Below are 27,240 nucleotides of genomic sequence, written 5' to 3'. Positions count from 1 at the left end.
CTGTCAGTCTCCCTCGGCCTGGGGCTACATGCAAGATCTCACCTCGTGGAGTTGCAATGATCATGAGAACGGTGAGGAATCAGCCCAGAACTACACGGGAGGATCTTGTCAATGATCTCAAGGCAGCTGGGACCATAGTCACCAAGAAAACAATTGGTAACACACTACGCCGTGAAGGACTGAAATCCTGCAGCGTCCGCAAGGTCCCCCTGCTCAAGAAAGCACATCTACATGCCCGTCTGAAGTTTGCCAATGAACATCTGAATCATTCAGAGGACAACTGGGTGAAAGTGTTGTGGTCAGATGAGATCAAAATGGAGCTCTTTGGCATCAACTCAACTCGCCGTGTTTGGAGGAGGAGGAATGCTGCCTATGACCCCAAGAACACCATCCCCACGGTCAAACATGGAGGTGGAAACATTATGCTTTGGGGGTGTTTTTCTGCTAAGGGGACAGGACAACCTCACCGCATCAAAGGGACGGTGGATGGGGCCATGTACCGTCAAATCTTGGGTGAGAACCTCTGTAGCTCTCTTCACGACAACAGACACAGGTTGGTTCCTGAAACCGGCGTTTATTGCCTTGCACGTCTTTTTCTCCGATGCATCTATGTCACGCCGTGAGAACTATATGTTTGAATGAACACAGTAACGTTGATAAATTATACAGTACTAAAACAAAGGAATACAAATGGCGCTCGGCGCAACAATACAAATGGCCCTTGGCGCGACTATAAACAAAGTTCTATAGGTTGAACAAAATACCTCGTTGGCTGCTTGTCCAGAAAAGAGGTTCTTGAATCCTTAAAGTCCCTTGAAAGTCCCTTTACTGTCTTTCTTAGCCTCTGCCATCAACAATTATGACTCAGACTAAGATCTGCTTAAGTTAAATTGCACACAGTCAATTAATAAATTACGTAGCAGTAACACAACAGAGAACGTCAGTTCCGGGATGGAACATAAAAACACAAACAATGGCCTAACGTTAATTTACCTGTTACATCACATTTAAATTCTTATCTAGACATCAATAAATCATTTATTTATTTACTACATCAAATAAACCTTGAATTATGTATTAATCATGCATCGTGAAAACAGCATCTATGTAACACCACTTACACCAGATATACTACATCCATAGCTGTAGTTTCCTCATTACCAGATATACTACATCCATAACTAGTGGTTTCCTCATTACCAGATATACTACATCCATAATTAGTGGTTTCCTCATTACCAGATATACTACATCCATAACTAGTGGTTTCCTCATTACCAGATATACTATATCCATAACTAGTGGTTTCCTCATTACCAGATATACTACATCCATAACTAGTGGTTTCCTCATTACCAGATATACTACATCCATAACTAGTGGTTTCCTCATTACCAGATATACTACATCCATAACTAGTGGTTTCCTCATTACCAGATATACTACATCCATAACTAGTGGTTTCCTCATTACCAGATATACTACATCCATAACTAGTGGTTTCCTCATTACCAGATATACTACATCCATAACTAGTGGTTTCCTCATTACCAGATATACTACATCCATAACTAGTGGTTTCCTCATTAGCAGATATACTACATCCATAACTAGTGGTTTCCTCATTACCAGACGTACTACATCCATAACTAGTGGTTTCCTCATTACCAGACGTACTACATCCATAACTAGTGGTTTCCTCATTACCAGACGTACTACATCCATAACTAGTGGTTTCCTCATTACCAGATGTACTACATCCATAACTAGTGGTTTCCTCATTACCAGATATACTACATCCATAACTAGTGGTTTCCTCATTACCAGATATACTACATCCATAACTAGTGGTTTCCTCATTACCAGATATACTACATCCATAACTAGTGGTTTCCTCATTACCAGATATACTACATCCATAATTAGTGGTTTCCTCATTACCAGATATACTACATCCATAACTAGTGGTTTCCTCATTACCAGATATACTACATCCATAACTAGCGGTTTCCTCATTACCAGATATACTACATCCATAACTAGCGGTTTCCTCATTACCAGATATACTACATCCATAACTAGCGGTTTCCTCATTACCAAATATACTACATCCATAACTAGCGGTTTCCTCATTACCAGATATACTACATCCATAACTAGCGGTTTCCTCATTACCAGATATACTACATCCATAACTAGTGGTTTCCTCATTACCAAATATACTACATCCATAACTAGCGGTTTCCTCATTACCAGATATACTACATCCATAACTAGTGGTTTCCTCATTACCAGATATACTACATCCATAACTAGTGGTTTCCTCATTACCAGATATACTACATCCATAACTAGCGGTTTCCTCATTACCAGATATACTACATCCATAACTAGTGGTTTCCTCATTACCAGATATACTACATCCATAACTAGCGGTTTCCTCATTACCAGATATACTACATCCATAACTAGCGGTTTCCTCATTACCAGATATACTACATCCATAACTAGCGGTTTCCTCATTACCAGATATACTACATCCATAACTAGTGGTTTCCTCATTACCAGATATACTACATCCATAACTAGTGGTTTCCTCATTACCAGATATACTACATCCATAACTAGTGGTTTCCTCATTAGCAGATATACTACATCCATAACTAGTGGTTTCGTCATTACCAGATATACTACATCCATAACTAGTGGTTTCCTCATTACCAGATATACTACATCCATAACTAGTGGTTTCCTCACTTCCAGAAATACTACATCCATAACTAGTGGTTTCCTCATTAGTAGGGAGGAGTTTCTGCAATGAAATTGCCCTCGTGCCACAATTTTAGCAAACACAGAAAGGGGCCTATATTGGAGACCAAAAGTCGTCTGGCACACTGCTTAGAGTTTCAACAACATGAATAACTTATTTCTAGCCTACAATCATCGATGTTACTACTAATGTGAAAACAAGACAAAATATGACTATTCTTGCTCATTTTAAGGCAAATGTCAAATAATTTTAACATTCATTACAGACGTCAATTGTTGTACAACATCATGGCTACGCTGTTGGCATCACCCTTTACAGTGGATTACCGCTGTTGTGGGATTTTAATCATCTGTCTGACTTTGTTGTTCACACAGGAGAGATACGGGACTATCGTGGATCCTCTGAGGAGCCTCAACAACCTCATGATGCTGAAGAGGCAGAGAAGAGTCCCTCCACATTAGAACACCTCAAGAAACACCTGCAGAGACCCACAGGGAAGAGAACTCACTGCTGCTCTGACTGTGGGAAGAGATTCACCTCATCAGGCATTAAAATTCATCAGAGAATCAAGACAGGAGAGAAATCTTATAGCTGTGATCAATGTGGGAAGCGTTTTTGTCGATCTGGACAGCTGACACTACACCAGAGAACACACACTGGAGAGAAATCTTATAGCTGTGATCAATGTGGGAAGAGTTTTACTACATCTGGCTCTCTGACTCTACACCAGAGAATACACACAGGAGAGAAACCTTATAGCTGTGGTCAATGTGGGAAGAGTTTTGCTGCATCTGGCTCTCTGACTCTACACCAGAGAATACACACAGGAGAGAAACCTTATAGCTGTGGTCAATGTGGGAAGAGTTTTACTCAGTCAGGCGGCCTGATATCACACCAAAGAACACACACAGGAGAGAAATCTTATAGCTGTGATAAATGTGGGAAGAGTTTTACTACATCTGGCTCTCTGGCTCTACACCAGAGAACACACACAGGAGAGAAATCTTATAACTGTGGTCAATGTGGGATGAGTTTTACTACATCTGGCTCTCTGACTCTACACCAGAGAATACACACAGGTGAGAAACCTTATAGCTGTGGTCAATGTGGGAAGAGTTTTGCTGCATCTGGCTCTCTGACTCTACACCAGAGAATACACACAGGTGAGAAACCTTATAGCTGTGGTCAATGTGGGAAGAGTTTTGCTGCATCTGGCTCTCTGGCTCTACACCAGAGAACACACACAGGAGAGAAATCTTATAGCTGTGATCAATGTGGGAAGAGTTTTACTGCATCTGGCTCTCTGACTGTACACCAGAGAAGACACACAGGAGAGAAACCTTATAGCTGTGATGAATGTGGGAAGAGTTTTACTGCATCTAGCAATCTGACTGTACACCAAAGAACACACACAGGAGAGAAACCTTATAGCTGTGATCAATGTGGGAAGAGTTTTACTACATCTAGCCAGCTGACTATACACCAGAGAACACACACAGGAGAGAAACCTTATAACTGTGATCAATGTGGGAAGAGTTTTACTCGGCCAGACAGCCTAAAATTACACCAGAGAACACACACAGGAGAGAAATCTTATAGCTGTAACCAATGTGGGAATAGTTTTTCTACATCTAGAGTTCTCACTAAACACCAGAGAACTCATACAGGAGAGAAACCATATAGCTGTACTCAATGTGGGAAGAGTTTTTCTACGTCTAGCTATCTCACTATACACCAGAGAACACACACTGGAGAGAAACAATATAGCTGTAGTCAATGTGGGACAAGATTTGCTTGGCTAACCAGCCTAGTATCACATCAGAGAACACACACAGGAGAGAAACCTCCTAGCTGTGATCAATGTGGGAAGAGATACTCTGATAAAAGATCTCTGATTAAACATCAGAAAATACATGGAGTTGTTTCATGATATCAATGAAATAATGTCACAATGTAGAATGTTGTAACATTGTAGTTGGAGTATTTTAATGATGTCACAATGTACAACCATAAACATTTGTCCCCTGTTCTATTAATTTCAACATGATATGAATATTAGCCTCAGCGGGAAAATCCAGGCTCTGAATTGAAAGAGTTACTATTTATGAGATTTAACAAAAAGTGACTAACAAAAAAAGATCTGTGTTACACTTACCACGTTGGTGACCCACTGGAATCACAATGTAGCTAGCTGTTTTCTACAGTAACCGGTGATGTGCACATTCTTCCCAGATTCCATGTGGGTTTTGAGTTGTTCGTTTTAACAAGACGTGCAACCTCATCTCCCTCCTGTAACATAAATGATTTCAACATGATATCGATGAGTGATGACATAAGTGTTGTGTTCCTTTGTTTAGTGACCCCTACATTTAAATGCATCACTCCAAAATGTAGCTGACTGTCTTCTGCAGGTTGACCTCTAACCAGTGAGGTAAAATATATATCCCATTTCAATGTTTTTTTTTTAGTTGTGTTAGTTTCCTGATTTCCCAATTAATCGATATCAGTGATTTATTGCTACTTGTCAAAACAACAGTGTTTCTGGTGCTTGTGCAGTTTATAAGGTGCTTGTTTAAAATAAATACAAGTGATATAATTATTGTGGCAGATGTTTGTTTATATAGTATGACCCATTTTATGTTTAGGTTTTCAATTTATCACAAACAAACAAAAAAAAGAGCTGTGTTACACTTACCACGTTGGTGACCCACTTGAATCAACATGCAACACTTCAAAATGTATCTAGCTGCTTTCTACAAATTGTCCTCTAACCAGGGATGTACACATTATTCCCAGATTCCATGTGTTTTTTGAGCTGTTCGTTTTAACAGGACGTGCAACTTCATCTCCCTCCTGTCACACAAATGATTTTAGCATGATATCGATGAATAAGTGTTGTGTTCCTTTGTTTAGCGACCCCTACATTTAAATGCATCACTCCAAAATGTAGCTGACTGTCTTCTGCAGGTTGTCCTCTAACCTGTGAGGTAAAATATATCTCCCATTTCCATGTGTTTTTTAGTTGTGTTAGTTTCAACAGCATGTACAACCTGACTGGCTGATGTTTGTGTACATAGCACATGTTATGTTTAGGTTTTCAATTTATCACAAACTGTTTCTGCATATTGGTTATTGATTTGTACATGTTAAAACTGTGCTTTGACATTGGGGATATCCCACCAAGCAAAATGTCATTGAAAAGACATCGAAAATAAGACTATGCAATCAAATATTTAATATTTACAATTCATGTAACATTTGGTAATGATAATTATTTATGCAACCAACTGACAATTTTTTTGGTACAATTGTATTCACATTGTTGCCGTGTTTTTATGAATATCAGGGTTTATTCTCACATGTGCCAACCTAAATGTACTAGAGCATGACATTGGGGACTGGGCCCCGATCCAACAACATGCCTGTCTAGTGAACCCTGAAAAGAGAGAGAAGCTCTGCAGTGAGGTGGAAAGTTACTACGGATATTGCAGGAGTTTCCTCTTGAAATCAGACATGTCTGTGGTAAGGACAACATGGTTTCTGATTGTCTCAAGGGTGGGCAGTCAAAAAGATTTCTGTTTTGCGTTTAGCCAGTGCGTTGCCATGGATCACAATTTATTTTGACTACATGTTTTTACCTATTGGAGATGAGTTTTGTTTGGGCTCGTTCCAAGGGGATGAGAGTTTTAGAAGCTAGTGGGATTTAGGAAGACGAGAGTTCTAGAAGCTAGTGAGTTTTAGGAAGACGAGAGTTCTAGAAGCTAGTGAGTTTTAGGATTCTATAGAAAGAAAAATGAGAGAAAATAAAACGATTGTATATTATTGTTTAGAAATGTGTTTTTCTTGTTTTTAATTGTTGATAGCCAGTAGATCGCCAGTAGACACCATGTTTATATTCTTTATACTCGTTAGCAGGTCTAGCTCGTTAGCACGTCTAGCTCGTTAGCACGTCTAGCTCGTTAGCACGTCTAGCTCGTTAGCACGTCTAGCTCGTTAGCACGTCTAGCTCGTTAGCACGTCTAGCTCGTTAGCACGTCTAGCTCGTTAGCACGTCTAGCTCGTTAGCACGTCTAGCTCGTTAGCACGTCTAGCTCGTTAGCACGTCTAGCTCGCACTGATTGGTGTCACCTCGTTAGTCAGTATGTGTTACACCTGTGCTGGCTTGTCCATCTCGTTAGTGGGAAGGTGTTTCACCTGAGCTGGTCCAGGTTCTATTTAAGAGTGTCTGGCCCAGTGCTCCAGTTGTCTTGATACATGTGGAGAGTCAACACCTTTAGTTGCTCCACCTTTTTGGTTTGTTTCTTGTCTTTAAGTTTGGTGTGGGTTTTTCTTTTGTTTTCCTCTTCTTGGGCAGATTTAGTGGGTCTCGTGGTGGGTGTCTTTTAGGTCCCAGTTGTTGTTACTAGTCAACTTTCAGTGGACACCCCCATAGTGTCTTTCAGAGCCCCTCCTAAAACCCCACCTGTTTAGTTGTGGTTGTTGTCAGTGACTCTTTGTTAGTTCCCTCTTCTATTTAAGGGATATTTGGTTTTGTTGCTGGGGAAAATAACAACAAACAATGGAGTAAAACAAGCTTATATTTTGGGTTGGTTGTTGCATCCAATTGTTAATATTTTAATCAATGGTATTTCCTTTAAATGTTCATGACTCAGTTGTTCTACTGTTTTTATCCTCTTATGTATGTTGTGTAGTAAATATTTGTTAATTTTCATTTTTGTGTTTTTTCCTGTGAAGCCATTGTGTTGCATCCATGTCTGAAATGTGCTGTATAAATAAAGCTTGATTTGATTTCAACATGACCGACCAATCAACAGACTCTTGGTCTTAGTGTAAATTCAGTATATCTCCCACTATGTCAAATAGTGCATGGTATGTAAGTTTAGTATCACTGTTCAACCAATCCAGTGCATTTGTTGAAATAGAACAATATGTCAATGGATTCAACTACTGAAACAAACAAATGGATCAACCAGATCAATCCCACTTTTCCAGCCTGCTGAAGGCGTGGTAAACACCACCCCCGGCTCTACCAGGGGCTTGAGGTGGTCTCCCACAGCTCTGCTTATGTCATGTTCTGTGGCCTTGCTGTTCGATTTCTTGACTGCCCCTGCAACACAGAAAGAAACACATTTGTTCATATTATATAAAACTCTCAAAGTAATGGATATGGAGCATTATGGCCTGAGTTACACCTGGAACCTAAATGTGACTTCTGTCATCCAATCACTCCAAGCTGCATTAGGTTCAGATCTACCAGGATGGGCCTTTGACATAGTCTGGATGCAGTCAGGCCACCGAATATGCATAAGCAATGTAAAGAGGTGGGGTGAATAAGTGTGGAAAAATACATTCTACTCAAATTACCTTCATAATATCAAAGAACAAATGTGCGTGTCTGAGGGGAAATTAACTTTCATACAGCCAGAAGGGGTGAGAAATTACACCAATATCACCAATATCAGTGGACAATTTGCACTAATGTAAATAAACATCGATGATGGAACATATTCCATTTTGCTGACGTGATGAACCGCTAAGGGGACATAAATATTTACCATATAAACCATGTGTGACCTCTCACCTCTCTGGCTGTAGAAGTGTTCTTCCTAACCAGTCCCTCAACAGCTCTCTGACTGAGCTCCACCCTCACTGGGTCTTCAGAGGAGAGGAAGGCTGAGGAGGGATGGAAGGATGAATGGATCATTTCACATAAAAGGCTTAAGCTTAGTCCCAGACCAAAATGCTTGTTTGAGCTGTCTTAACTCAAAGCGACTTGCACAGACTTCTCTTAAAATAGTCGTAGATTTAGCCTGTTCTGGACTAATCAAAGCCGATTGCAAGAGGGAGGATTAGAGCTACTGCAGGACTAAATTGAAGCTTAAATGAATCTTTCAAAGAGGCAGGTTTAACTTCTGCTTTGTGCTGTTTGTGAGGGAGCCTGGACTATGTGGAATGTCTAAATGAAGACCAACATGCTCTACAGAGGCCAGCCAGACCATTACTTGTGGATAGGAGTAATCCATTACATTACTTTGAGACCGCTTTCGTATGTACAAAGAAAATGCATTGGAGATTATATCTCTCCTTGAGCCTAGACTTTCCTCTCTATCTCAAAGAGGAAGGCCTTCGCCTAATTCTCTCCAAGTTGTGATCACTGTGAGGTTTTTGGCATCTGGAATCTTTCATTGTGGAACTGGTGATTTGTGTCGGTGCCAGTAAAACAACTGTGTGTTTAATTCTTCACAAAGTCTGCAGGAGGAGTCTTTACATCTAGTTTCCTGATGCTGCTGGCCAAGCCAACTATAAAATCTGCAGGAGGAGTCTTTACATCAAGTTTCCTGATCCTGCTGGCCAAGCATACTATAAAGTCTGCAGGACCATGTGTGAACTGTCTTTACATCTAGTTTCCTGATGCTGCTGGCTAAAGCCAACTATAAAGGGCAATTCTCTGAATGTGGGCAGTTCCCAGGAGTGATTGGCTGGTTAGATGGATGTCATGTTCCCATCAAGTGTCCATCAACTCCTGATGCTGAGGAGTACCGTAACCATAACAACTGGTTTTACATCAACTCCTGATGCTGAGGAGTACCGTAACCATAACAACTGGTTTTCCATCAACTCCTGATGCTGAGGAGTACCGTAACCATAACAACTGGTTTACCATCAACTCCTGATGCTGAGGAGTACCGTAACCATAACAACTGGTTTCCCATCAACTCCTGATGCTGAGGAGTACCGTAACCATAACAACTGGTTTACCATCAACTCCTGATGCTGAGGAGTACCGTAACCATAACAACTGGTTCTCCATCAATGTTCAGGGTGGATGCTAATCCTCATTTAGAGTTTTCAAACATTGTTGCCTGTTGGAAAGGTGCAGCTCAGGATGGAAGGATTTCCCTCAACTCTTCATTGGTCTCAGTTTCAGAGAGGACAACATAGTGGACAACTACCTGGTGACAGTGGATATTAGGGTGAGAATCATGGTCTACTAATAGTTACTACATAGTAATATGGTCTACTAATACTTACTACATAGTAATATGGTCTACTAATAGTTAATACATAGTAATGTGGTCTACTAATAGTTACTACATAGTAATATGGTCTACTAATAGTTACTACATAGTAATATGGTCTACTAATACTTACTACATAGTAATATGGTCTACTAATAGTTACTACATAGTAACATGGTCTACTAATAGTTACTACATAGTAATATGGTCTACTAATAGTTACTACATAGTAATATGGTCTACTAATAGTTACTACATAGTAATATGGTCTACTAATAGTTACTACATAGTAACATGGTCTACTAATAGTTACTACATAGTAATATGGTCTACTAATAGTTACTACATAGTAATATGGTCTACTAATAGTTACTACATAGTAATATGGTCTACTAATAGTTACTACATAGTAACATGGTCTACTAATAGTTACTACATAGTAATATGGTCTACTAATAGTTACTACATAGTAATATGGTCTACTAATAGTTACTACATAGTAATATGGTCTACTAATAGTTACTATATAGTAATATGGTCTACTAATAGTTACTACATAGTAATATGGTCTACTAATAGTTACTACATAGTAATATGGTCTACTAATAGTTACTACATAGTAATATGGTCTACTAATAGTTACTACATAGTAATATGGTCTACTAATAGTTACTAGATAGTAACATGGTCTACTAATAGTTACTACATAGTAATATGGTCTACTAATAGTTACAACATAGTAACATGGTCTACTAATAGTTACTACATAGTAACATGGTCTACTAATAGTTACTACATAGTAATATGGTCTACTAATAGTTACTACATAGTAATATGGTCTACTAATAGTTACAACATAGTAACATGGTCTACTAATAGTTACTACATAGTAATATGGTCTACTAATAGTTACTACATAGTAATATGGTCTACTAATAGTTACTACATAGTAACATGGTCTACTAATAGTTACTACATAGTAACCTGGTCTACTAATAGTTAGTACATAGTAACATGGTCTACTAATAGTTACTACATAGTAATATGGTCTACTAATAGTTACTACATAGTAGCATGGTCTACTAATAGTTACTACATAGTAACATGGTCTACTAATAGTTACTACATAGTAATATGGTCTACTAATAGTTACTACATAGTAACATGGTCTACTAATAGTTACTACATAGTAATATGGTCTAATAGTTACTACATAGTAATATGGTCTACTAATAGTTACTACATAGTAACATGGTCTACTAATAGTTACTACATAGTAACATGGTCAGAGGATAATAGGATGAGAAACAGATGTGCTCATGAGGTTAACTTCTTTGTTCTCTGCTGAAAGGTGGTGGCAGCCTCACTGTATACTGGCTCTTCCAACCTGTTCACATTCCACCCTCACTGTGTACTGGCTCTTCCAACCTGTTCACATTCCACCCTCACTGTGTACTGGCTCTTCCAACCTGTTCACATTACACCCTCACTGTGTACTGGCTCTTCCAACCTGTTCACATTCCACCCTCACTGTGTACTGGCTCTTCCAACCTGTTCACATTCCACCCTCACTGTGTACTGGCTCTTCCAACCTGTTCACATTCCACCCTCACTGTGTACTGGCTCTTCCAACCTGTTCACATTACACCCTCACTGTGTACTGGCTCTTCCAACCTGTTCACATTACACCCTCACTGTGTACTGGCTCTTCCAACCTGTTCACGTTACACCCTCACTGTGTACTGGCTCTTCCAACCTGTTCACATTCCACCCTCACTGTGTACTGGCTCTTCCAACCTGTTCACATTACACACTCACTGTGTACTGGCTCTTCCAACCTGTTCACATTCCACCCTCACTGTGTACTGGCTCTTCCAACCTGTTCACATTCCACCCTCACTGTGTACTGGCTCTTCCAACCTGTTCACATTACACCCTCACTGTGTACTGGCTCTTCCAACCTGTTCACATTACACCCTCACTGTGTACTGGCTCTTCCAACCTGTTCACATCAAACCCTCACTGTGTACTGGCTCTTCCAACCTGTTCACATTCCACCCTCACTGTGTACTGGCTCTTCCAACCTGTTCACATTCCACCCTCACTGTGTACTGGCTCTTCCAACCTGTTCACATTCCACCCTCACTGTGTACTGGCTCTTCCAACCTGTTCACATTCCACCCTCACTGTGTACTGGCTCTTCCAACCTGTTCACATTCCACCCTCACTGTGTACTGGCTCTTCCGACCTGTTCACATTCCACCCTCACTGTGTGCTGGCTCTTCCAACCTGTTCACATTCCACCCTCACTGTGTACTGGCTCTTCCAACCTGTTCACATTCCACCCTCACTGTGTACTGGCTCTTCCAACCTGTTCACATTACACACTCACTGTGTACTGGCTCTTCCAACCTGTTCACATTACACCTTCACTGTATACTGGCTCTTCCAACCTGTTCACATTCCACCCTCACTGTGTACTGGCTCTTCCAACCTGTTCACATTCCACCCTCACTGTGTACTGGCTCTTCCAACCTGTTCACATTACACCCTCACTGTGTACTGGCTCTTCCAACCTGTTCACATTCCACCCTCACTGTGTGCTGGCTCTTCAAACCTGTTGGTCATCATCTGGTATACCATCCAGAGGTTGGTCATCATCTGGTATACCATCCAGAGGTTGGTCATCATCTGGTATACCATCCAGAGGTTGGTCATCATCTGGTATACCATCCAGAGGTTGGTCATCATCTGGTATACCATCCAGAGGTTGGTCATCGTCTGGTATACCATCCAGAGGTTGGTCATCATCTGGTATACCATCCAGAGGTTGGTCATCGTCTGGTATACCATCCAGAGGTTGGTCATCGTCTGGTATACCATCCAGAGGTTGGTCATCATCTGGTATACCATCTAGAGGTTGGTCGTCATCTGGTATACCATCCAGAGGTTGGTCATCATCTGGTATACCATCCAGAGGTTGGTCATCGTCTGGTATACCATTCAGAGGTTGCTGCTGCTCTATTATTCCTGACAGGAAGTCACTCAATTCATCAGTGTTGTGTTGTTTTGGTGGTCCACCAGTAGTAAATCTCTCTCTTCTGATCTCTGCTTTCTCTCTTTTTAAAGTCAGTTTAAGGTTCTTCTGTGAATATGAGAAATGTGTAATACTGATAATAATGCAGATATCTCACCTCTAGTTGTTGTTTCTTCTTGTAATCCTGATAATAATGCAGATATCTCACCTCTAGTTGTTGTACTCTTCTTGTGGTTACATTTCCATTGAATTCACTGCAAATTGCAGCCCAACCCTCTTGTTCTACTGCTCAGTAGCAGCAGTGTGGTTTTTACCTTCAATAACTGGATGGTTTAACAACATTTGTTTTGGAGCGTTTTTTCATACACACTAAATTATTTTTGAACAAATTATTTTTGCCTCTGCCATTGTTTCGTCTCCAGATTCACACCAGTATTGGTGTTTTCTATTCCGGGTTTTAATGAGCACCACTAGACCAACAGCATGTGTTCATACTGAACCTAATCAGGATTAACCCAGGTGTTCATACTGAACCTAATCAGGATTAACCCAGGTGTTCATACTGAAAGTAATCAGGATTAACCCAGGTGTTCATACTGAACCTAATCAGGCTTAACCCAGGTGTTGATACTGAACCTAATCAGGATTAACCCAGGTGTTCATACTGAACCTAATCAGGATTAACCCAGGTGTTCATACTGAACCTAATCAGGCTTAACCCAGGTGTTCATACTGAACCTAATCAGGATTAACCCAGGTGTTCATACTGAACCTAATCAGGATTAACCCAGGTGTTCATACTGAACCTAATCAGGATTAACCCAGGTGTTCATACTGAACCTAATCAGGATTAACCCGGGTGTTCATACTGAACCTAATCAGGCTTAACCCAGGTGTTCATACTGAACCTAATCAGGATTAACCTAGGTGTTCATACTGAACTTAATCAGGCTTAACCCAGGTGTTCTCATTTAGGCTTACTTACCTGACTCCAGTCTCCGACTAACTAAGCCAAATTTAAGACACGATTACGAAAGCTACTTAAATGTCCTAGTTTAACTAGTTCTGGCTTAATCTAAACCCTGCAGGGTCTGAATGAAACCTAATGTCCAGTGGGATTGATCTGTTTGATCCAATTGTTTGTTTCAGTTTTCAGTTGTTGAATCCTTGACGTATTGTTGACTTCAAAACTTTTCAGTTTCAACAAATGCACTGGGTTGGTTGAAAAGTGATACTGTTTTGACATAGTGGAAGATATACTGAATTGATACTGTTTTTCATACTAAGATATGTGCTCATTGGTTATGCAAGAGGGCGGCAGGTAGCCTAGTGGTTAGAGCTGACAAGGTAAAAATACACTGCTCAAAATAAATAAAGGGAACACTTAAACAACACAATGTAACTCCAAGTCAATCACACTTCTGTGAAATCAAACTGTCCACTTAGGAAGCAACACTGATTGACAATACATTTCACATGCTGTTGTGCAAATGGAATAGACAACAGGTGGAAATTATAGGCAATTAGCAAGACACCCCCAATAAAGGAGTGGTTCTGCAGGTGGGGATCACAGACCACTTCTCAGTTCCTATGCTTCCTGGCTGATGTTTTGGTCACTTTTGAATGCTGGCGGTGCTTTCACTCTAGTGGTAGCATGAGACGGAGTCTACAACCCACACAAGTGGCTCAGGTAGTGCAGCTCATCCAGGATGGCACATCAATGCGAGCTGTGGCAAGAAGGTTTGCTGTGTCTGTCAGCGTAGTGTCCAGAGCATGGAGGCGCTACCAGGAGACAGGCCAGTACATCAGGAGACGTGGAGGAGGCCGTAGGAGGGCAACAACCCAGCAGCAAGACCGCTACCTCCGCCTTTGTGCAAGGAGGAGCAGGAGGAGCACTGCCAGAGCCCTGCAAAATGACCTCCAGCAGGCCACATGTGCATGTGTCTGCTCAAACGGTCAGAAACAGACTCCATGAGGGTGGTATGAGGGCCCGACGTCCACAGGTGGGGGTTGTGCTTACAGCCCAACACCGTGCAGGACGTTTGGCATTTGCCAGAGAACACCAAGATTGGCAAATTCGCCACTGGTGCCCTGTGCTCTTCACAGATGAAAGCAGGTTCACACTGAGCATGTGACAGACGTGACAGAGTCTGGAGACGCCGTGGAGAACGTTCTGCTGCCTGCAACATCCTCCAGCATGACCGGTTTGGCGGTGGGTCAGTCATGGTGTGGGGTGGCATTTCTTTGGGGGGCCGCACAGCACTCCATGTGCTTGCCAGAGGTAGCCTGACTGCCATTAGGTACCGAGATGAGATCCTCAGACCCCTTGTGACACCATATGCTAGTGCGGTTGGCCCTGGGTTCCTCCTAATGCAAGACAATGCTAGACCTCATGTGGCTGGAGTGTGTCAGCAGTTCCTGCAAGAGGAAGGAACTCTACTCTAACTCTACTCTAATACTGACTAACGAGGTGACACCAATCAGTGCTAACGAGCTAGACGTGCTAAAGTCCAACCTCAAAACATAAATGGAAAAACCAAAGCCTGTAACACCTTCCCCTTTAAGACAACAAATATATCCTATTGGACAAGTTTGCTCACCACCAACAGAAAACAACTTCCATTTCACATTATAATCAACTACAATGCTTCACCTTCACCAATATAAACATGATGTCTACTGGCTGTCAACAATTAAAAACAAGAAAAAACACGTACTTTTAAATAATAATAATATACAATAATATTTTTTCACCTTTTTCTTTCTATAGAATCCCCCACCTTGGTTCACTTACTATAGAATCCTAAAACACACTAGCTTCTAGAACTCTCGTCTTCCTAAAACTCACTAGCTTCTAGAACTCTCATCCCCTTGGAACGAGCCCAAACTAAACTCATCACCAATACAGAAAAACGTGCAGTCAAAATAAATTGTGATCCATGGCAACGCACTGGCTAAACGCAAAACACAAATCTTTTTGACAAATCTTTTTGAGCCAATCAGCAACCAAGTTGTCCTTACCACAGACATGTCTGATTTCAAGAGGAAACTCCTGCAATATCCGTAGTAACTTTCCACCTCACCGCGGAGCTTCTCTCTCTTTTCAGGGTTCACTAGATAGGCATGTTGTTGGATCGGGGCCCAGTCCCCAATGTCATGCTCTAGAACATTTGGGTTGGCACATCTGCGAATTAACCCTGATATTATAAAAGCAGGGCAACAATGTCAATATAATTGTACCAAAAATTGTCAGTTGGTTACATAAATAATTATGATTACTAAATGTCACATGAAATGTAAATATGAAATATTTGGTTGCATAGTCTTATTTTCAAAGTCTTTTCAATTACATTTTGCTGGGTGGGATATCCCCAATGTCAAAACACAGTTTTAACGTGTCCAAATCAATAACCAATATGCAAAAACTGTTTGTGATATATTGAAAACGTAAACATAAAATGTGCTATATACACAAACATCTGCCACAATAATCATATTACTTGGATTTTTTTTTAAACAAGCACCTTATAAAACTGCACAATCAGCAATAAATCACTGATATCCATTAGGGGGAAAATCAGGTTGTTTGTGCTGTTGAAACTAACACAACTAAAAAAACACATGGAAATGGGAGATATATTTTACCTCACTGGTTAGAGGACAACCTGCAGTAGACAGTCAGCTACATTTTGGAGTGATGCATTTAAATGTAGGGGTCCCTAAACAAAGGAACACAACACTTATGTCATAACTCATCGATATCATGCTAAAATCATTTGTGCCGAGAGGAGGGAGATGAGGTTGCACGTCCTGTTAAAACGAACAGCTCAAAAATCACATGGAATCTGGGAATAATGTGTACATCACTTGTTAGAGGACAACTTGTAGAAAACAGCCAGATACATTTTGAAGTGATGCATTTTGATTCCAGTGGGTCACCAACGTGGTAAGTGTAACACGGCTCTTTTTTTGTTAATCACTTTTTGTTAAATCACATTCACAGTAACTCTCTCAATTCAGAGCCTGGATTTTCCCCCTGAGGCTAATATCCATATCATGTTGAAATCAATAGAACAGGGGACAAACGTTTAGGGTTCTACATTGTGACATCATTAAAATTCTCCTTCTACAATGGTAAAACATTCTACATTGTGACATTAATTCATTGATATCATGAAACAACTTCTTCATGCATTTTCTGATATTTGATCAGAAGTCTTTTATCAGATTATCTCTGGTCACAGCTATAAGATTTCTCTCCTGTGTGTGTTCTCTGGTGCATTGTCAGATAGCTAGATTGACTAAAACTCTTCCCACATTGACCACAGATATAAGATTTCTCTCCTGTGTGAGTTCTCTGGTGTGAAGTCAGAGAGCAAGATGTAGTAAAACTCTTCCCACATTGATCACAGCTATAAGATTTCTCTCCTGTGTGCGTTCTCTGGTGTATTGTCAGATAGCTAGATTGACTAAAACTCTTCCCACATTGACCACAGATATGAGGATTCTCTCCTGTGTGAGTTCTCTGGTGTGAAGTCAGAGAGCAAGATGTAGTAAAACTCTTCCCACATTGATCACAGCTATACAATTTCTCTCCTGTGTGTATTCTCTGGTGCCCTGTCAGCTCTCCAGATCGACCAAAACTCTTCCCACATTGATCACAGCTATACAATTTCTCTCCTGTGTGTGTTCTCTGGTGTAGAGTCAGAGTGCTAGATGCAGCAAACCTCTTCCCACATTGACCACAGCTATAAGGTTTCTCTCCTGTGTGTGTTCTCTGGTGTGATACCAGATTGCCAGATTGACCAAAACTTTTCCCACATTGACCACAGGTATAAGGTTTCTCTCCTGTGTGTATTCTCTTGTGTTGAGTCAGATGGCAAGATCGACCAAAACTCTTCCCACATTGACCACAGCTATAAGATTTCTCTCCTGTGTGTATTCTCTGGTGTTGAGTCAGAGTGCTAGATGCAGCAAACCTCTTCCCAAATTTACCACAGCTATAAGGTTTCTCTCCTATGTGTATTCTCTTGTGTTGAGTCAAGTGGCAAGATCGACCAAAACTCTTCCCACATTGACCACAGCTATAAGGTTTCTCTCCTGTGTGTGTTCTCTGGTGTAGAGTCAGAGTGCTAGATGCAGCAAACCTCTTCCCACATTGACCACAGCTATAAGGTTTATCTCCTTTATGTATTCTCTGGTGTAGAGTCAGAGCGCTAGATGTAGCAAAACTCATCCCACATTGACCACAGCTATAAGGTTTCTCTCCTGTGTGTGTTCTCTGGTGTAGAGTCAGAGTGCTAGATGCAGCAAACCTCTTCCCACATTGACCACAGCTATAAGGTTTATCTCCTGTGTGTATTCTCTGGTGTAGAGTCAGAGCGCTAGATGTAGCAAACCTCTTCCCACATTGACCACAGCTATAAGGTTTCTCTCCTGTGTGTATTCTCTTGTGTTGAGTCAGATGGCAAGATCGACCAAAACTCTTCCCACATTGACCACAGCTATAAGATTTCTCTCCTGTGTGTGTTCTCTGATGAATTTTAATCCCTGATGGGGAGGTGAATCTCTTCCCACAGTCAGAGCAGCAGTGAGTTCTCTTCCCTGTGGATCTCTGCAGGTGTTTGTTGAGGTGTTCTGATCTGGAGAGACTCTTCTCTGCCTCTTCAGCATCATGATGTTGTTGAGGCTCCCCAGAGGATCCACGATAGTCACGTCTCTCTCCTGTGTGAACAACAAAGTCAGACAGATGGTTGAAGGTCCACAACAGCGGTAATCCACTGTAAAAGGTGATGCCAACAGCGTAGCCATGATGTTGTACAACAATTGACGTCTGTAATGAATGTTAAAATTATTTGACAATTGTCTTAAAATGAGCAAGAACAGTCATATTTTGTCTGGTTTTTCACATTAGTAGTAAAATTGATGATTGTAGGCTAGAAATAAGTTATTCATGTTGTTGAAACCCTAAGCAGTGTGCCAGACGACTTTTGGTCTCCAACATAGGCCCCTTCTGTGTTTAATAAAATTGTGGCACGAAGGCGATGCGCACAGAATTTGATTGCAGAAACTCCTTCCTGCTAATGAGGAAACCGATAGTTATGGATGTACTATATATGCCTGGAGCAAAAATGGTGAGCAAAGATTTTAGTTTTTCACAATGTATTCTGAATGTGAATGGGGGAAAACTCAGGGGAGTAACCTCCATTTCCAGGTTGCTTATGAGTACATTTCACACTACTTTGGATTATAATTGTAAGGCTCATTTGAATGTCCTGCTTAATATAATGTTTGCTACAGTATTGTGAATTCTGTGTAATTATTGAAGAACTGCGTTAATGACAGTATCCATTTGGGTGTTGTCAATACAGTTACGATTTTTTACATTTATGTTAATTGTATTTTTTAAAACCACCTTTATTTAACCAGGTAGGCCAGTTGAGAACAAGTTCTCATTTACAACTGCAATCTGGCCAAGATAAAGCAAAGCAGTGCGACACAAACAACAGAGTTACAAGTGGGATAAACAAACGTACAGTCAATAACACAACAGAAAAATCTATATACAGTGTGTGCAAATGGAGTACGGAGGTAAGGCAATAAATAGGCCATAGTAGCGAAGTAATTACAATTTAGCAAATTAACACTTGAGGGATAGATGTGCAGATGATGTTCAAGTAGAGATACTGGTGGGCAAAAGAGCAGAAAAAGTAAATAAAAACATGGGGATGAGGTAGGTAATTGGATGGGCTATTTACAGATGGGCTGTGTACAGCTGCAGCGATTGGTAAGCTGCTCAGATAGCTGATGATGCTTAAAGTTAGTGAGGGAGATATGTCTCCAACTTCAGCGATTCGTTCCAGTAATTGGCAGAAGAGAACTGGAAGGAAATGCGGCCAAAGTAGGTGTTGGCTTTGGGGATGACCAGTGAGATATACCTGCTGGAGCGCGTGCTATGGGTGGGTGTTGCTATGGTGACCAGTGAGCTGAGTAAAGGCAGAGCTTTACCTAGCAAATACTTATAGATGACCTGGAGCCAGTGGGATTGGCAACAAATATGTAGCGAGGGCCTGCCAACGAGAGCATACAGGTCGCAGTGGTGGGTGGTATATGGGGCATTGGTGACAAAACGGATGGCACTGTGATAGACTGCATCCAGTTTGCTGAGTAGAGTGTTGGAGGCTATTTTGTAAATGACATCTCCGAAGTCAAGGAGCGGTAGTATAATTACAGTGGGGCAAAAAAGTATTTAGTCAGCCACCAATTGTGCAAGTTCTCCCACTTAAAAAGATGAGAGAGGCCTGTAATTTTCATCATAGGTACACTTCAACTATGACAGACAAAATGAAAAAAAAATCCAGAAGCATTTCAAGGTCCTGGAGTGTCCTAGCCAGATCTCAACCCCATAGAAAATCTTTGGAGGGAGTTGAAAGTCCGTGTTGCCCAGCGACAGCCCCAAAACATCACTGCTCTAGAGGAGATCTGCATGGAGGAATGGGCCAAAATACCAGCAACAGTGTGTGAAAACCTTGTGAAGACTTACAGAAAACATTTGACCTGTGTCATTGCCAACAAAGGGTATATAACAAAGTATTGAGATAAGTATTTGGTAAATAACAAAAGTTTATTTTCCACCATAATTTGCAAATAAATTCATAAAAAATCCTACAATGTGATTTTCTGGAGTTTTTTTTCTCATTTTGTTATTTTAGTTGACGGTACCTATGATGAAAATAACTGGCCTCTCTCATCTTTTTAAGTGGGAGAACTTGCACAATTGGTGGCTGACTAAATACTTTTTTGCCCCACTGTACCTCCTGGAGAGCGTGCTATGGGTGGGTGTTGCTATGGTGACCAGTGAGCTGAGTTAAGGCGGCCTAGCAAAGACTTATAGGAGCCAGTGGGTTTGGCGACGAATATGTAGTGAGGGCCAGCCGACGAGAGCATACAGGTCCCAGTGGTGGGTGGTATATGGGGCTTTGGTGACAAAACAGATGGCACTGTGATAGACTGCATCCAGTTTGCTGAGTAGAGTGTTGGAGGCTATTTTGTAAATGACATCACCGAAGTCAAGGATCGGTAGAATAGTCAGTTTTACGAGGGTATGTTTGGCAGCGTGAGTGAAGGAGGCTTTGCTGCGAAATAGGAAGCCGATTATAGATTTAATTTTGGATTGGAAATGCTTAATGTGACTCTGGAAGGAGAGTTTAGTCTAGCCAGACACCTAGGTATTTATAGTTGTTCACATATTCTAAGTCAGAACCGTCCAGAGTAGTGATGCTGGACGGACGGGCGGGTGCGTGCAACAATCAGTTGAAGAGCATTCATTTAGTTTTACTAGCATTTAAGAGCAGTTGGAGGCCACGGAAGGAGTGTTGTATGGCATTGAAGCTAGTTTGGAGGTTTGTTAACACAATGTCCAAAGAAGGGCCAGATGTATACAGAATGGTGTCGTCTGCGTAGAGGTGGATCAAGGAATCACCCGCAGCAAGAGCGACATCGTTGATGTATACAGAGAAAAGAGTCGGTCCGAGAATTGAAACCTGTGGTACCCCCATAGAGACTGCCAGAGGCCCGGACAACAGGCCCTCCGATTTGACACACTGAACTCTGTCTGAGAAGTAGTTGGTGAACCAGGCGAGGCAGTCATTTGAGAAACCAAGGCTATTGAGTCTGCCGATAAGAATACGGTGATTGACAGAGTCGAAAGCCTTGGCCAGGTCGATGAAGACGGCTGCACAGTACTGTCTTTTATCGATGGTGGTTATGATATCGTTTAGTACCTTGAGCGTGGCTGAGGTGCACCCGTGACCAGCTCGGAAACCGGATTGCACAGCAGAGAAGGTACGGTGGGATTCGAAATGGTCAGTGATCTGTTTGTTAACTTGGCTTTCGAAGACTTTAGAATGGCAGGGCAGGATGGTGATTGGTCTGTAATAGTTTGGGTCTAGAGTGTCACCCCCTTTGAAGAGGGGGATGACCATGGAAGCGTTCCAATCTTTAGGAATCTCGGATGATACTAAAGAGAGGTTGAACAGACTAGTAATAGGGGTTGACACAACGGCGGCGGATAATTTTAAAAAGAGAGGGTCCAGATTGTCTAGCCCAGCTGATTTGTACGGGTCCAGGTTTTACAATTCTTTCAGAACCTCAGCTATCTGGATTTGGGTGAAGGAGAAGCTGGGGAGGTTTGGGCAAGTAGCTGCGGGGGGTGGGGAGCTGTTGGCCGGGGTTGGGGTAGCCAGGAGAAAAGCATGGCCAGCCGTAGAGAAATGTTAATTTAAATTCTCCATTATCGTGGATTTATCAGTGGTGACAGTGTTTCCTAGCCTCAGTGCAGTGGGCAGCTGGGATGAGGTGCTCTTATTCTCCATGGACTTTACAGTGTCCCAACACTTTTTGGAGTTAGAGCTACAGGATGCACATTTCTGTTTGAAAAAGCTAGCCTTTGCTTTCCTAACTGAGTGTGTGTATTGGTTCCTGACTTCTCTGAAAAGTTGCATATAGCGGGGACTATTCGATGCTAGTGCAGTCCGCCACAGGATGTTTTTGTGCTGGTCGAGGGCAGTCAGGTCTGGAGTGAACCAAGGGCTATATCTGTTCTTAGTTCTACATTTTTTGAAAGGGGCATGCTTATTAAAGGTGGTGAGGAAATTACAATTAAAGAACAACCAGGCATCCCCTACTGACAGGATGAGGTCAATATCCTTCCAGGACACCCGGGCCAGGTCGATTAGAAATGCCTTCTTGCAGAAGTGTTTTAGGGAGCGTTTGACAGTGATGAGGGGTGGTCGTTTGACCGCAGACCCATAACGGATGCAGGCAATGAGGCAGTGATCGCTGAGATCCTGATTGAAAACAGTAGAGGTGTATTTGGAAGGCAAGTTGGTCAGGATAATATCTATGAGGGTGCCCATGTTTATGGATTTAGGGTTGTACCTGGTGGGTTCCTTGATAATTTATGTGAGATTGAGTGCATCTGGCTTGGATTGTAGGACGGCCGGGGTGTTTACCTCACTAGGGTAGGGGGCACTATTTTCACCTCCGGATTTGTCACATCCTGACCCTTGTAAGATGTCATTTTCTATAGTAGAGTAGGTCAGGGCGTGACAAGGGGGTGTTTTGTGTTTTTCTATGTTTACTATGTTTTAGTTCTAGTTTTTCTATGTTGTTGTTTTTTTGGGTTGATCTCCAATAGGAGGCAGCTGGTCCTCGTTGCCTCTGATTGGAGATCATATTTAAGTAGGGGGTTTCCTTCCTGGGTTTTGTGGGTGATTATATTTTGAGTAGTGTTTGTTTCTCTCGGCGTCACAGTTTATTGTTTTGTCCTATTCTAGTTTATTTATGTATGTATTGCATTAAGTTTCACTGATTAAATATGTGGAACTACACAAACGCTGCATCTTGGTCCGCTCCTTCCGACAGCCGTGACAGGATTAAAAGTGTGCCCAAAGTAAACTGCCTGTTTCTCAGGCCCAGAAGCTAGGATATGCATATATTTGCATATTATTGGTAGATTTGGAGAGGAAACACTCTGAAGTTTCCAAAACTGTTAAAATAATGTCTGTGAGTATAACATAACTGATATGACAGATGAAAACCTGAGAAAAATCTATCCAGGAAGTGGGATTCTTTTTATTTTTGTAGTTTTCCATTGACTGCCTATAGAGATTCCATTGACGTAGGACTCAAACTGCACTTCCTACGGCTTCCACTAGATGTCAACAGTCTTTAGAAATTGTTTATGGCTTGTATCCTGAAAAATGAGAGAGTAAGACCACTCTGAATGAGTGGACCACTCAGTGTCCCAGAGATTTTTCATGCGCGAGACCGAGAGCGCACCTTTCTTGTTTACCTTTTAATTTGACGACGTTATTGTCCGGTTGAAATGTTATCTATTATTTAGGCTAAAAACAACCTGAGGATTGATTATAAACATCGTTTGACATGTTTCTACGAACTTTACTGATACTTTTCGGGTTTTTCGTATGGCTGTTGTGATTGCCTTTGAGCCTGTGGATTACTGAACAAAATGCATGAATAAAACGGAGGTTTTTGGATATAAAGAGAGACTTTACCGAACACAACGCACATTTATTGAGTAAATGGGAGTCTTGTGAGTTGCAACGATATGAAGATCATCAAAAGTAAGTGATTCATTTTATCGCTATTTCTGACTTGTGTAACTCCTCTACTTGGCTGGTAACTGTTTGTAATGATTTGTCTGCTGGGCGCTGTTCTCAGATAATCGTATGGTATGCTTTCACGGTGAAGCCTTTTTGAAATCTGACACCGTGGTTTGATTAACAAGAAGTTAATCTTTAAACCGATGTATAACACTTGTATGTTTTATGAATTCTTATAATGAGTATTTCTGTTTTTGAATTTGGCGCTCTGCAATTTCACTGGATGTTGGCCATGTGGGACGGTAGCGTCCCACACCCCCTAGAGAGGTTAACCTCTTATGGCTAGGGGGCAGTATTTTCACGGCTGGATAAAAAACGTACCCGATTTATTCTGATTATTAGTCCTGCCCAGAAACTAGAATATGCATATAATTATTAGCTTTTGATAGAAAACACTCCAAAGGTTCTAGAACTGTTTGAATGGTGTCTGTGAGTATAACAGAACTCATTTGGCAGGCCAAAACGTGAGAAGATTCTGTACAGGAAGTACCCTGTCTGACCATTTCTTGCCCTTCTTTGTCATCTCTATTCATTACAAAGGATCTCTGCTGTTACGTGACACTTCCTACGGCTCCAATGGGCTCTCAGAGCCCGGGAAAAACCTGAATGACGTAATTCAAAGCCCTGGCTGAAACACACGAGCGCTTTTGCTAAGTGGTCTATCAGAGGACAAAGGGCTTAGGCTTGAGCACTGGCCGCCCCCGCCTTTCTGTTTTTCCCTCTGTTTACAGACACGCAAATTCCCGGTCGGAATATTATCGCTTTTCTACGAGATAAATTGCATAAAAATTGATTTTAAACAGCGGTTGACATGCTTCGAAGTACGGTAATGGAATATTTAAAAAAAAATTGTCACGTTATGCGCCATGCACGCGACCGTGATTTACCATTGGGATAGTGTCTAGAACGCACGAACATAACGTCACTGATGGAACATAACGATGGATTATTTGGGACCAAACCTACATTTGTTACTGAAGTAGAAGTCCTGGGAGTGCATTCTGACGAAGAACAGGAAAGGTAAGACCATTTTTCTTATAGTAAATCTGATTTTGGTGAAGGCTAAACTTGCCGGGTGTCTAAATAGGTAGCCCGTGATGGCTGGGCTATGTACTTAGAATATTGCAAAATGTGCTTAATCCGAAAAGCTATTTTAAAATCGGACATATCGAGTGCATAGAGGAGTTCTGTATCTATAATTCTTAAAATAATTGTTATGCTTTTTGTGAACGTTTATCGTGAGTAATTTAGTAAATTGTTAGTAAATTCCCCGGAAGTTTGCGGGGGGTATGCTAGTTCTGAACGTCACATGCTAATGTAAAAAGCTGTTTTTTGATATAAATATGAACTTGATTGAACAAAACATGCATGTATTGTATAACATAATGTCCTAGGTGTGTCATCTGATGAAGATCATCAAAGGTTAGTGCTGCATTTAGCTGTCTTCTGTGTTTTTGTGACATTATATGCTAGCTTAAAAAATGGGTAGTCTGATTATTTCTGGCTGGGTAGTCTGCTGACATAATCTAATGTTTTGCTTTCGCTGTAAAGCCTTTTTGAAATCGGACAGTGTGGTTAGATTAACGAGAGTCTTGTCTTTAAATAGCTGTAAAATAGTCATATGTTTGAGAAATTGAAGTAATAGCATTTCAAACGTTTTGAAAACCCCCTAGAGAGGTTAAGCATATCCCAGTTTAGGTCCCCTAACAGAACAAACTCTGAAGATAGATGGGGGCCAATCAATTCACATATGGTGTCCAGGGCAGCTGGGAGCTGAGGGGGGTCTGTAACAGGCGGCAACAGTGAGAGACTTATTTCTGGAGAGATTCATTTTTTTAATTAAAAGCTCGAACTGTTTGGGCTTAGACCTAGAAAGTATGATAGAACTTTAATCTCTGCAGTAGATTACTCCTCCTGATTCAGACACATCAAGGACATCAAGGTTGGCGGAGTGTGCTGAAGCAGTGAGTCAAAAAACTTAGGGAGGAGGCTTCTGATGTTAACATGCATGAAACCAAGGCTTTTACGGTTACAGAAGTCAACAAATGAGAGCGCCTGGGGACACACAGGGCCTGGGATAACATCTACATCACCAGAGGAGTAGGATGAGGGTACGGCTAAAGGCTTTCAGAACTGGTCGGCTCCCTCCGGTCAGGTCATGCTGACGACTGGCTCCCTCCCTCCGGTCAGGTCATGCTGACGACTGGCTCCCTCCCTCCGGTCAGGTCATGCTGACGACTGGCTCCCTCCCTCCGGTCAGGTCATGCTGACGACTGGCTCCCTCCCTCCGGTCAGGTCATGCTGACGACTGGCTCCCTCCCTCCGGTCAGGTCATGCTGACGACTGGCTCCCTCCCTCCGGTCAGGTCATGCTGACGACTGGCTCCCTCCCTCCGGTCAGGTCATGCTGACGACTGGCTCCCTCCCTCCGGTCAGGTCATGCTGACGACTGGCTCCCTCCCTCCGGTCAGGTCATGCTGACGACTGGCTCCCTCCCTCCGGTCAGGTCATGCTGACGACTGGCTCCCTCCCTCCGGTCAGGTCATGCTGACGACTGGCTCCCTCCCTCCGGTCAGGTCATGCTGACGACTGGCTCCCTCCCTCCGGTCAGGTCATGCTGACGACTGGCTCCCTCCCTCCGGTCAGGTCATGCTGACGACTGGCTCCCTCCCTCCGGTCAGGTCATGCTGACGACTGGCTCCCTCCCTCCGGTCAGGTCATGCTGACGACTGGCTCCCTCCCTCCGGTCAGGTCATGTTGACGACTGGCTCCCTCCCTCCGGTCAGGTCATGTTGACGACTGGCTCCCTCCCTCCGGTCAGGTTATGTTGACGACTGGCTCCCTCCAGTCAGGTTATGTTGACGACTGGCTCCCTCCAGTCAGGTTATGTTGACGACTGGCTCCCTCCAGTCAGGTTATGTTGATGACTGGCTCCCTCTAGTCATTTGAGTGTCTTTATTATTTAATCAAACAGCGTGCTTAAAGCATCAGACAAGATCAGTACATATAGATTTTTATAAAAACACATGGGGCGATTGGTAGAAAGAACAGATGACTCCTGGTTGACCAAGATGTACTTTAGTTGGGGACAGCACTAGAACATGATTTTGGGGCTCCCGAGTGGCGCAGCGGACACTGCATCTCAGTGCTTGAGGCGTCACTAAAGACACCCTGGTTCAAATCCATTGAGTGTGACTCCAAATCCAGACCTCCATGGGTTGATAAATTG

At 42.0% G+C, this 27,240-nt stretch overlaps 1 protein-coding gene across 1 annotated transcript; it reads left to right on the top strand.

Annotated features, from left to right (window-relative positions):
* Nucleotides 1-3,350: 3,350 nt before the first annotated feature.
* Nucleotides 3,351-4,634, top strand: LOC115186689 (zinc finger protein 135-like; the record flags this gene model as incomplete). Its single annotated transcript, XM_029746228.1, has 1 exon — nt 3,351-4,634. A coding segment is annotated over one exon (1,284 nt), but the record flags the coding sequence as incomplete, so codon positions are not given.
* Between the last annotated feature and the right edge of the window lie 22,606 nt (nt 4,635-27,240).

Source organism: Salmo trutta, unplaced genomic scaffold (genome assembly GCF_901001165.1).
Source record: "Salmo trutta unplaced genomic scaffold, fSalTru1.1, whole genome shotgun sequence".
Lineage (NCBI taxonomy): Eukaryota > Metazoa > Chordata > Actinopteri > Salmoniformes > Salmonidae > Salmo > Salmo trutta.
This window is presented reverse-complemented; position numbering and strand designations above follow the sequence as displayed.